The 13,505-nt window shown below is 32.8% G+C and overlaps 1 protein-coding gene across 1 annotated transcript in view; it reads left to right on the plus strand.

The window, feature by feature from the left end:
* Positions 1-13,505, plus strand: part of LOC140432408 (ATP-binding cassette sub-family G member 4) — a 108,914-nt gene that overhangs the window by 33,907 nt on the left and 61,502 nt on the right. Inside the window, exon 2 of the mRNA XM_072520286.1 lies at positions 7,801-8,108. Within this exon, the coding sequence (XP_072376387.1) occupies positions 7,801-8,108 (308 nt within the window). The remainder of the gene's footprint in view (positions 1-7,800; positions 8,109-13,505) is intronic.

The raw sequence follows: 13,505 nt of genomic DNA on the forward strand, positions 1-13,505 counted from the left end.
ATTAATACAGTTATACATAAGTAAAAGAAAGAGCGTGTTTTATTTATAAATCAGTTGCAAGTATGCAAAATGTATTGTACCTCAAAATTAAGTTCTTTGAGCCTTCATAGCTGCAAACACTGATGATCTAACTCGTTAATTTTGTTATGTCATGCTCGTTTGTGTTTGTTTCGGAAAGTATTTCTGGCTCTAAGGACTAGTGTTTGCTTAATATTATACTTAAATGAGACAGCCTCTCCTGTTCCAGTGTACTTAATAATTGGGTTTGTTTAAACTTCGTTTTCTGGTTCTAGATGATACTGTGTCGGGAAGCGTAAGAAACATTCTCATTAAAGATTAATGGGAAAGAAGCCTTCCTCTAGTTATACTGCAGAATATTAAAAATATCATGGACGGCAACAATTACATATAAACAAGAACTGGACAGGATTGGTAAAGAAACAAAACTTATTACCACTATACAAGTGGTGGAAACAAGAAAACTGGAATACCTAGACCACGTGACGAGAGATCAAAAATATGAAATTTTCAGACTCATAATATAGGAAAATATTCAAGGAAGACGATCTGTTCTGTAAAAGCAAAATTCTTGGTTGAAAAATCTACGTAATTGGTATCCATGCAGATAGATTGATTTATTTAGAGCAGGAAGTTCAAAAATAAAAATAGCTATTATGATTGCCAACCTTTATACGTAGAAGGCACTCTAAGAAGAAGCCTTCCTTTAGTTAATTTTTATAAATTTTAGACTTTTTCTTGATGTGGCTACCTTTAATTTTAGTTAATTGATAAAGCTTGGTGGTTGAAACTTTTTATTTCAAATTTAAATTCCTTTATTAAAATGTTTGACCAGATGTTTGACCATTCTTTTTCTTTTATTTTAGATATTTATTTTTAGTTTTTCAATTTGAACTCAATTTAAAATTCCCAATAGGTGGTCAATAACCTCTAACATACCTACTTGGTACACATTCTCCGCACTTTTTAGAACTTAGGTTATTCATGATTTCTAAGAATTTACTCTTAGTAATGACTTCAGATAAAACAAACTCTTTGCAAGACTTTAAGAATGTTAAAATATCTTGAAGGTTCTGGGCAGACAAATCGACTGTCAGATCCTTTCTTTGTAAAAACTCATTGACATGACTGATCTTTTTCAAGCATACCAAAACGATATATTTAAGTTTCCCAATATTCTTTAAAAAAGAGATAGTCTCACTTATAATTTGAAGTGTTGAAGTATTATGGTGTTTAAGATCCTCTAGAGCCTGAAATTGCACGGTTAACTTTTAACATAATGAGAAAACTCTTCTCAGCCATAGCAATAGCAACATAACGCTCTGCATAATAATGCTTTATTGTTATAGTTTCTTCACTCTTTTGTATAAAGTTGAGGCCTGGATACTAAAACAATACAATATTAAAAACCTAGAAGCATTCGAAATTTCGTGTTATAGGCGTATTCTGAAAACATCATGGATGGATCGCAAAACAAACGCACAAGTTCTAGAAAAACTAGGAAAGAAATGCGGAAGTTTTTAAATTCCATAAAAATCAGTAAGTTGGAATACTTGGGGCACATCATGAGATGTGAAAAATACGAAATGTAAAGGAATATAGAACAAAATCAAAAGCAGAAGAAGCGTAGCATATAGTCTCAGTAAAATAAAGCGTATAAATTGTGCACCGAAATCAAATAGAATTAAACAATATTTATTAAATACCTTTTTTTTTAAGGCGGGGCAAAGGAGGTACGTGTGCCCCCTGCATGCTAATATAAATATGGAACTAGCGCACCCTTTGGTAAAAACAAGGCTCTAACCTTTAAAGGTACCTTTAAAAATCCAATACCATTCTGTGGTAGTGCTACCACGAAAAGTGGCTGGAAAGAAGTTGTAAAAAAAATAAAGTACTTCACAGGCATAAACCTTCATAAAGAAGATCATATTGGTAGGAGGCTTCCGTATTAATTTAATTAATCTTAGCATGCAAGAAAGACACTGGCCGGATATTATCAATGCGCTTTGATCAATTTTTATCCCGCCATTCGAGTGTGTTAATTTAAATTCAAACGTACGTATTATAAAGTTGGTAAGATATTTCGGAACATTTTATGTCAGTTTTACAGTTCCTAATCAGCTAAATTCTCAATAAATTTTCTGGTGTTTATATTAAGTTGGTGTAGCATACGTTAAATCATCTTCAGTTTGAGAGAGTAATATTGCGTCGTCTGTATAGCAGATTATTTTGTTTTTCATCCCACTTGGTATCCTTTTTTAGTTTTTTATTAATTATTATATGATCAGGTTGAGCCAACTTTAATTGGGCCATTAGTTCTACTTTTAATTTTATTGTGTTGTGTTGGTAGATGTTTTTGATAGTTTTGATTATTCCTAAGATTATATAAGTAAGTAGTATAACTCGCAGGCATCTTCTCTGCAGCGAACCTAAGCAAATTGACCATCAGATATCCGCCCTTATATAGGCTTTAGATTGACTTTGCTATTCCTCTTGTTTTATATTTTGAAACCTTTATTATCATCCAGCCGTCAAGTTAAGGATAGACCTCCCCTAATTTCTACAGTTTTGTTGGTCTTGAGCTTCCTGCAGCTAGTTTCCAGCCATATTTTTAATGTCTTTTCATCTGGTAGACAATTAATCTCTATTTCTCCTATCGACATGTACCCTTTAGACTGTAATTTTTCTGGTTTAATTGTTTTGTCACCTTAAAAATTTGAAAAAATATATCTACAATATAGGTCTGGTAAATAAATCATAATTCATTAAATGCGAAATGGTAAAATAAATTGCCATATATGTCTTGCTTAAATGAGAAATGCTGGAAGGCGCTTATACATCAGTAAAACAAGTATTTTTTTCAATTTTTATAGGTATAACGGTTTTACACTTTGGGATTTGAGAGCTTAGTAGTCGCAAGACAAATCTTAACGTATGATCAGCAAGTTGTAGTTGCTAGTATCTGGTTACTTACCGATCAGTCTGACCTGCAGGAGTCTCACTTCGTTTAGAGCTCTATCTTCTCCTTACACAGCATCAAACCAGCATGGAAAACAAGTAATGAATTAAGAAAAATTGTTCAATTTCTAGTTACAAAGTTGTTGGCTTTTATTTCTAGGACTACTTTAGTTTCATGCACAACTTCCTAATTCGTCTATTAGACTATTAAATAGAAGAGAAAAGAAACAATGTATAACATATAAAAAACAAATATACCAGAGACTAATAAAAGTACTATTCAAACATTAACAAGTGAAAAAATGTAATGGGACAGCTACAAAAGATAGCTTTCGGCAAATTAGCATATATCTTGAAAAACACCTCCATTCCTGTAAACTTAAAGAAAAAGGTGTATAACACATGCATACTACCAGTTTGTACTTACGGCTTGGAGACAGTAGCCCTTACCAAAAAATCTGCTAAAAAATTAGAAACAACGCAAAGAGCAATGGAACGAATCATGCTTGGAATATCACTGAGAGACAAGATTAGAAACACCAAGATAAGACGTAGAACGAAGATTAGGGATATTGTGGAAGAAATTGCAAAAATGAAATGGCGCTGGGCAGGTCACGTAGCCCGATATAATGACAACAGGTGGACAGGGAGAATTCTAGAATGGAGAACAAGGACGACAACAAGAAGCACGGGAAGACCTCAAAAAAGATGGGTAGATGACATAAGAACAGTGGCAGGCAAACAGTGGATTAGATTGGCGCAAGATAGAGAAAGATGAAAGCAATTGGGAGAGATCTACATTCAGGAGTGGATGGAAAATGGTTGACAAAGAAGAAGAGACAAAAGATTACAGGCCAAATATTTCACCATGTATTGCTAAGCAATCTTACAGCCGCTTTAATCAACAAATTAATTTTTACACTAAATATTATATCAACTATTAAAAATAAATAAATACCAAGAAACTACTTTTACTGCTATACATCACTTATTTTTTTTAATATAAAGGAAATGGGCGTATCATTTAATTAACGAAACTAAACACATAATTTTTTAAACATGCATTTTTATATTAACGTTTAGTTGATTAACAAGTTTCATTTGATATATCATACAAAGTTCATTTCAGTACTTTTTATGTACAGCTTTAATGTATTTTGGACTTAATAATAGGTATTACTATTGTACTGTTGTAAACGTCAAATATGCTACAGGTATAGATAAATTATTTGACCAGTTTTTTTTGTTCATTGATACTGTTAATTACGTATAATAGTATGTATGTTTGACGTATGTAAAATCTAAATGCGTAAATTACTCAGAAAACCAATTTATCAGAAAAGACAATATATCATCAACATACATGTAATACCAATAAACGTTTAAAAAATATTCCCAAAAATGTATGAAAAACAAATCGCGATACTCAAAATATAGTCGACACGAGGAGCGTGCGGTGGAATTTAAAACGAGAGAAGCAATTTATAAAAAAATTGTAAAAACTCACCTATTTATAATGTAATTTAAGTTTTCTACCAATTTGCAGGAACAATAGCAACTAGACTAGACACATTTAGCTTAAAATACAAACACTACACTCTGGAAAGAGCATCACATTCAGATAAGCCTTCCACCTCTGATTCCACTGGCGACTCCACCTCAATAGCCTCCAAGATGCTCCACTACACACGCCACTACCACAGTATTTTATTGATGCTGTTCTGCTTTGTACTTTAGCACAAAAATATTCAAAGATAACCTGAAGAGGATCGCAAAATCCTAATCGGAGACACACATGTTCATCCTTACCTATCACTTTAAATGAACATTATAGTAGTAGTCTACCAATTATCTCAAACTCGTCTTTAACCTCTTTGTAAAAACGTGTAGTTTCTTTAACCAGCATATTTTCAATTGATAAAATGGAAGGTCAATATTGTCCTGTCGAGTTTCGTAACTTTATTCGTTTAGAGTTGAAAAACTACGTTCTACAGAAGCACTAGAAGCTGAAATGGTCAGTCTAACTCGCATACTTTCACTAACTCTGAATATACTTTGTCCAAATAAGTTTTTTCTAAAAATATTAGTAACGCACTGGTATTATTTTTTGTGTCAATATCCTCAATTTCATATAAAGCTGTTAGTTCTGAACGTATAGTCAAAATATTGTCAATAAATATGTATTAAAGATTTGATAGATATTATTTCGAGACTGCCAGCTGGCTTCAGAAGTGGATTTAGTACCATGGATCATATTAATACACTTCGAGAACTAATAAGTAGAGCTAAAGAATATGAAATATCACTAGCATTAACCTTCGTAGATTTTGGGAAGGCTTTCGATTCTATTTATCCCAACGCAGTAATAGAACCTTTGACCAACCAAGGCATTGACAAACCGTACATAGAAACTATAGCAAATATATATACAGACAAACAAAACCTAAGGTAAAAATGTATAAAAACACTTCAGAATTTCAAACTACCAGAGGCATCCGACAAGGAGACGCAATATCGCCAAAGCTCTTCACTGCAAATCTAGAAAATATATTCAGCAAAATAAACTGGCAGATCGAAGAAATATCCATTAATGGAGAATACCTCAGCCATCTAAGATTTGCAGACAACATCGTTCTGATTTCTAATAATCCTGCAGAACTACAAGAACTTATAAGCGACTTAAATGCAGCTAGCAATGAAGTTGGCCTAAAAACGAACTTGACAAAAACAAAAACTGTGTACAACGAGCTACTGGATGTCCAAGGTGTAATAATAAGCAACACTGCACTTGAGACAGTAGACGAGTATATATACCTGGGACAATTAATTTATAAATCTGGCTTCTTACTTCCAAAAATCAACAGAAGAATGAAACTAGCTTGGGCATCTTTTGGTAGAAATGCTGTTATATTCAAATCAAAGGTGTCAATCCACCTGAAGAAAAAAGCATTCGAACAGTGTATACTACCAATCATGACATACGGCTGCGAAACTTGGACACTAAAGAAAGAAATAATATCGAAACTCAAAGTCACTCAAAGGTCAATGGAGCGATGCATGCTGGATTTAACAAAGAGAAAAAAAGAGGTTAAATCTTTGTAAATGGGTATATTTAAAAAACCTTAAAAAGGCTACATCAAAAACACGAACGTTTTCGGAACAACAGTTCCATCGTCAGGTTAAAAATACCTAAAATAAGTATAAACCATTTAATTAAAGCATGGTCAGGTTAAAACTACCTAAAATAAGTATAAACCATTTAATTAAAGCATGGTCAGGTTAAAAATACCTAAAATAAGTATAAACCATTTAATTAAAGCCAACGTGGTTTAAAATTTTGTCTAAGGTTAAAAAAGCAAAATGGTTATACTTACAAGTTAACATGCCTGAGCCACCAAAATATTAGGGTAAAAACCCTTTAAAATATATAAAGTTAACAAAGATTGTACATAATGTTATTATTATTATCTGATGTTAATATTTTAATTAAATTTTACTTCAGGTAACATACACCCATGCTTTAAGTGAGTTCCAGTATCCGGAGAGTAGATCTCTTCAAACGGACATTTGTCCGGGTTTTTACCCTAATATTTTGGTGGCTCAGGCATGTTAACCTGTAAGTATAACCATTTTGCTTCTTTAACCTTATTCAAAATTTTAAACCACGTTTGCTTTAATTAAATGGTTTATACTTATTTTAGGTATTTTTAACCTGATGATGGAACTGTTGTTCCGAAAACATTCGTGTTTTTGATGTAGCCCTTTTAAGGGTTTTTTAAATATACCCATTTACAAAGATTTAACCTCTTTTTTGTGATACGTGGTATACAGCCAGCTGCAGTAATTATTTTCCTCGTGGATTTTGTTAACAAAGAGAGGTCGAAAAAGAATAGAATGGAAATATTTAGTTTAATAATTATTGTTTACCTACTACTACTACTACTACAGTGATATACAGCTGTGAGGTATGGCCACTGAAAGAAAGAACACTATCAACGCTGAAAGCGACGGAAATGGATTTTTGGAGAAGAGCCGCAGGAAGATCTAGAAGAGAAAGGATTACCAACGAACGCATTAGAGAAATAATGGGAATCAAACGAACAATCACAGATGACCTAACAACAAAACAACTTATCTGGTTCGGACACTTACAAAGAATGGACGAACAACGAATGCCAAAAGAAATACTAAAGTGGCAACCAGAAGGAAAGAGAAAACGAGGTAGACCGAGGAAAAGTTGGAGCGAAGGAATAAATAAAGAACTGAGAGAGAGGGCCATAGAAGAAGATCTATGGAACAACCGGTCTAAGTGGCGATTGGAAGTCGGAAAACGGCGGAGAACGTTATAAACCGACAAGTAGTAGTAGTAATTATTGTTTACCGAGATGTTTAAATGTTTACATAAAAAGAATGGTACGTACCGTGACCGACAAAGTAGCGGCTGTCTTAATGGTGAATGTAGAAACAATTTCCACTGCAAACAGCGAAAAGTCTTTTTAATGAAATGTCGCGGATCGCCTTATATCTAGGACTTATTTGAGGGAGCTTTTTCGGAAGTTTAAAGAAACAGGTAGTGTTCAAGATGCCAAACTATCTGATCGGCCAACAATTAGTGACTGACAAAACAATTCCCCCTCCCTCCTCTTATACATTTAAACGAGTACTATAGATGTTTAGCAATAGGATGGTTTACTGTGAAGAAGTCGATGGAACACTTAATATAAGAACTGATTCTTAATTATTCATTCATACTCAATTAAATGCTTTTTAAAACTAAAATTTTAGTATTATTTAATAACATCCTAATCTTGATTTTTTTTTCAGCTACAAAAGAAATTTTGCATCAAGTCGGAGGGCGTTTCCAACCTGGTCAGCTGATAGCCATAATGGGGCCATCAGGTGCAGGAAAAAGTACATTATTGGATGTTTTGAGTGGGTATAGGATACGTGGTGTATCAGGTTCAGTATACGTTAACGGAAAGCCAAGAAGTTTAAAGGAATTTAGAAAAACATCATGTTATATTACACAAGATGACCGTCTGCAGCCTCTACTCACTGTAAACGAGAATATGTGGGTAGCAGCAGATTTGAAACTACCCTCGAGTGTCAGTAAAAGTAGCAAAGAAACTATTGTAAGTATAACTATTTATTTTCTAATAGTTTCTTATATATAAATCAAGGTTTACTCGAAGAGTGATGGGTTTTTGGTCAAAAGGTGGAGAATAAGACAAAGAAGGTGGCTTCTTCATCTATTTATTCAAAGACCTTTCGCTCTCTAAGCAGAGAGCATCATCAGTTCATCTCAAAAAGACATATGTAGCAGTCAAAGGTATAAAATTTAAAATAGCTTGAGACATTAAACCATTGAGTCGTTAAGTTGTAGAAACAATCAATTAAAACTAAGTACAATTTACAATTTAACACAGACTTGGAACAGCAAAAGAGACAGGAGGTGTATCATACATGTAATTAAAAAAAAAAGTATGTAAAAAACTTATTTAAAAAACTAGTATTCGCCGAGAAACTAACAAGATCACCAGATCAACCAGTTTAATGTTGACTTTAGGTAGCATTATTAAAATGTTTGCAAAAGTTTGCAGTAGTAATCTTGTGCCGTAAAAAAATGTGTTAAAAGTTACCACAAAAAGCTTCTACACTTGCATATAAATAAACATATACAATCAACATTGGTAAATACACTGCCATCCAATAGTGAGCATGTTGTCTTCTTTTGAAAGAGTTACGATTATCGACTTTATTGTATGTTTGCTAAAATTTGCTGATTTTATCTTCGGTGCTTTAATGTATGATACAAATCATACGTTATTACCTCCCGCAGGATCTAATTTGGGTGGTCTTCTAACTCAGTGAATTTTGTTCTGGCTTTTTTGTCCACATATCCAGTACCCTTATTTGTTTCATGTCTCTGAATAGGAACCGTTCAGCGACGTATCTGAGCTCGTTTGTAGCTTCTCTAAGATACTGCTATTTTTTTTTGTAGCTGAGACTTGGAAAGTGATTCACATATAATTATTGGTAGTATGATGCTGTTAATTAGTCTTAATTTTGTTTTCATAGCTAATTTGCTTCTTCTTCGTGTAAATCCTCTTATTGCGGCTCTGGTCATTGCTGTTTTTTGTACTGTCGCGTTAACATGTGGTATAAATGTTGGAACTTAATCCATTGTGACTCCTCCATTGCTATTTTCCATTAGATACTCCATTGTTCTGTCGTGTTCAGTACCGTCTGTATTTTTCTTACAGCCATATTCATATTCCTATGTTTTACCGCGTTTGCAGTGTCGTTTGCATAAAGGCATATTAGTATTCCGGGAGTTCTTAAAACATCTGGTGTATATATGCGATACATGAGGGGTAATAAAACTATCCCTGTTGTTCTCCAGCTTTTGGGATTTTGTGTTTAGATAGAACTGGTCCTCTCTAGACTCTGAACCTCTGGTCGCCGGTTATTTTGTATGTCAATCCTTTATGTCTTACTCTGTCAAAGGCTTTGCTTACATCCAGAAAGGCTGCTCCTGTATATTGCTTGTCGTTGAATCCAGCTGCTATATATTCTGTAAGTCTGAGTACTTGTAATTTATGAGGTTACTTTTTTAGAAGCTACCGAAAATATTGTTATGTACCCATGTACCAGCAATTCGATATTTACTATGAATAATGTGTTTTCGGTCAACTAAAAAAGATTTGTCTTCGCACACTCATAGACATTTGTACCGACATCTGATTATTTTTCAATTAGATCCTAATTAGGCGAATGTTAGCAGTTTTCATTGTTTATTCAAGTTATATTTTATTTCTTTCAAATACCTGTTCTCATTTCTGCATTTTGTTTTCTTCGCCTGTCAGATGTGTTATTGTTCTTACATACAGGGTTTTTCACGACGGCTATACAATCACGACAATAGCCAAAATATTATGACAAAATATTTTCTAGCATTTGATACCTTATGGCTTTTCTATCAGCATCATGTTCAGTACGACTTCGACTTTTCCATTAACATTCCTACTTTAATGACATTCTGTCGGTCGGACTATTGTTTTCTGTAATTTTTTATATTATAACTTATTTTAAAATCTAGTTTAGTTTTTATATGTATGTAAAGGCTTCATATTCATCTGTAATATTTCTGCTTTCGTGTGCGTTTTTTTAAAAGAGCTACATGTTTGACAAATCAAGGTGAACATTTTTTTTAAGAATATTGGGTAGGTTCAGGTAAAACTAAGTAAAACCTTAATGTAATATAATATCAGTATTTTCCTATAATGGGTTTTGCTCAGTGGCGGCTGGTGTGGTAAAATTTTGGGTAGGCCAAGCCAGCAAATTACATATAGCTATGTGTAATCAGTGACGAATCCAGAGGGAGGGGTCACGACCCCCCCTAACTAATTTTTTAATGATTTCTCTGTTCATTTTAACTTCTGCGTTGTATCTAATTTTTGCGATTTTTGATTTTTCATCTAGCAAATCCCGAACAGAAAACGCCCTCTTCTGTACATCCTTAAAGTACAGGAATGTTTTTTTTAAGGAGGCAGACATATTTTTTAAATCAAAGTATCCTTCACAATTCCATACACATTTCTTATTAGAAAATAATAAACACGGCCACCAATATAGTCTGTTTTTCGTAATACTTCCAGACAACCATTTGTGGACAACATACCAAGGGAAATTAAAAGTACGCACCTTTTTCCCATTTTTTTGGTCAATGCGCAATGTTGGAGTAGGCCTTTCATTCATAATAATTTTTTTTTCTATCAATTTCAGACATTTTTATGTATCAGTTATAAAACAATCTCACAATATATAAGTTGCAAACAATCAGGCGATATAGAAATCACGCAAATGTGATTTTTTTTCTTCGAATTTTACAATTTTTTTAAAATTTATTTGGGCAACCGTGCACTTGTTTGCAATTGTGTTGTTTGTTTAAAAATATGTTACAATTATATATTATGTTGCATATTTTTTTATCATAATTTAAAAGAAAATTTATATTAAAATTTGATAATTACGTTACAAGTGACAACGATGGTCGCCGTAGGCCCGATCGTCTGGTGCCTAAACAGCAAGCATAAACACGACAATAATAATCGCTGTCTGGCAAGCTGTATAACTTCAAACGCTTTTTGTACGGGGATCTTATGTGAGCTGGGTCGGCCAGTTCCGATCGGGCCTATTAAGGATATTTAAAATGCCTTAATACGATTCGATGCTTTCTGTGGTAATATAATTACATAGTTGTTTTAACTGACGCTAATGTATTGATGGATTTAGTACATTTAAAAGTTATTTACATGCATTAACATAATTTTTGAATATGTTTTTCAATTATGAAGCTACTAAAATTATTGGGTAGGCCCGGCCTATCCTGCCTACCCCCAAAAGCCGCCACTGGTTTTGCTCTATAAAGTGAAAGAAAATTCTTAATTTCATGCAAACATAGTTCTGGCAACCTTGTACCCGGGACTCAATTACCCACAAATTTTTAAATAGGAGGATAGTTCAAATAACTCACAATATTGACCCTTAATGTTTGTAAATGTTATGACCACTAACTATTCTAAGTTATGGATTTGTTTTGTTTTTAATTCTAATACCTCACCACATCATCACGCCTTCTCCTGTTCCTTCAAATCAAGCGATTTTTCCGTACTTCTGAGAAAGTAAAACTTCCTTTGGATAGGTCTCCCGAAGAGGGCGTAGGAAATTTCGACACTAAGCAGGTAGCGACTAAAATTTAATGGCAATTTTCGACACCAGCCCCAATTCCCGTTTTTATCTTACAGGTATATTCGACACCAAATAAATATAGCTGCGACATAAATAAAATACCATAATTAAACAATTTATTTATTTTAATAAAAGTAATGTGCATTTTATTTCTTTATAACTGTAATAATATCTAAATATAATACAACTAGTACCTAATTTTTGTACATTTTACCGTTAATATACTTGTATACAATGATTTATTTGCTATTATAGGAATGATAAGATACAGCTTTTATAAAATCTAACCTACGTATTTGTTGGGATCGTAGTTTATCCATCATTTTCTCCAAAAATGCCAATTTAGCCTTAACAGTAGTATCTTGAAGTGTCTATTTGAAATTCTTTTAACTTTTCAATAAAAATAAAAATAGAAGGATGTGTTAAATAAAAAGAAGAATTAAATCTCGAATGAAAGGATTCACAGGCATTTGTGGTCCTCGCAATAGACGGATTCTGATTAGACCATATGTGTGGTGGAAATAGAGCGCTATCGAAAATGTAATTTTCCAGTAAATAATCTGCATATATATCAAGTGTTGCTTTTATAGGTTTATATGACATTAAATCATAAAGAAAGCATTCTTCAACTTCTGCTGGATTTAAATAAGTTAAACCAAACGTATGCCTTAACCATTTTCCAATTTCTGAATTTGTATCCTTATATTCTTGTACCAAACCCAAAGATTGAATTTTTTTAAACCAGTTTTGGTGTAAGTGAAAACGGCATCCACTAATTTTTGCATTGGGCCACATATACAATAAAGCACAGTGAATTGCTTTTTCAAAGTCCACAAATATTTCAGTTGGCTCTAAAATCTTAGACCTTAATAAAGAAAATAAATTGTTGTATGTCATTGACAATTTTTCCTTTAACAAACAGTATGCTAAAGGAACATAATGTCCATTTTCCAAGCCATGTATAGTAAATAATTGTAGAAAATATTTGGTACTATATGAAAATGTACCATCCATATACAAAGTTTTTAATTTACACAACAAACGAATATTTGTCTCGCATGAAAATACAATTACATTTAATTCAGGATGATTTAAAAACAAAAAACTTTCATTGCGACTAGTGTTGCCCAAAATCGGTCTTGGTCTTGCAGTCTTGGTCTTGTTCTTGCGTTTTCAAAATATTCATTAAAAACAACATATTTGACACGTGCTCAGAGGTCATAATTACAATTTAAAAATAAAATATTTTGTACATTCTTTTCCAGCATACGACTTCTTCGCTCTGAAATTAATTGTCCAGATTTTGAGAATAGCCGCCCTCTAATCATAAAATAATCTTGCATTGCTACGCCGACAGTAATATCGTATCGAAATTTTTTAAAAATATGTCACCTTAGCTAATAAAAAATATAACACTTATTATTACGTACACCCACTTAATAATTCAATTTTTTTTTTCATTATAATTTAGTTAGGAGGAATCTAAATAAACAAATCTTATCGGCCTAAGACTAGCATTATTTCTGATGAGTGTGCGATAAGATCATTCGGTTGAACCAAATTTGCTGAAAGAGCGCGACTAATATTCAAAAGTTTATTAGTAACAGATAATGTAGCTTGCCGTGTAAACAAAATACCGAAATATTTAGAATAACGAAGTAACGATATATAATTCTCGGTTTGTTATTAGATACTTAGGGTATTGAAAGTAACATACATTTATAGTTACTTTTTCGACATAACTAAACTTCATTTGACAAGTTTACAATTTGACATGG

Source organism: Diabrotica undecimpunctata, chromosome 1 (genome assembly GCF_040954645.1).
Source record: "Diabrotica undecimpunctata isolate CICGRU chromosome 1, icDiaUnde3, whole genome shotgun sequence".
In the NCBI taxonomy this organism is placed as follows: Eukaryota; Metazoa; Arthropoda; class Insecta; order Coleoptera; family Chrysomelidae; genus Diabrotica; species Diabrotica undecimpunctata.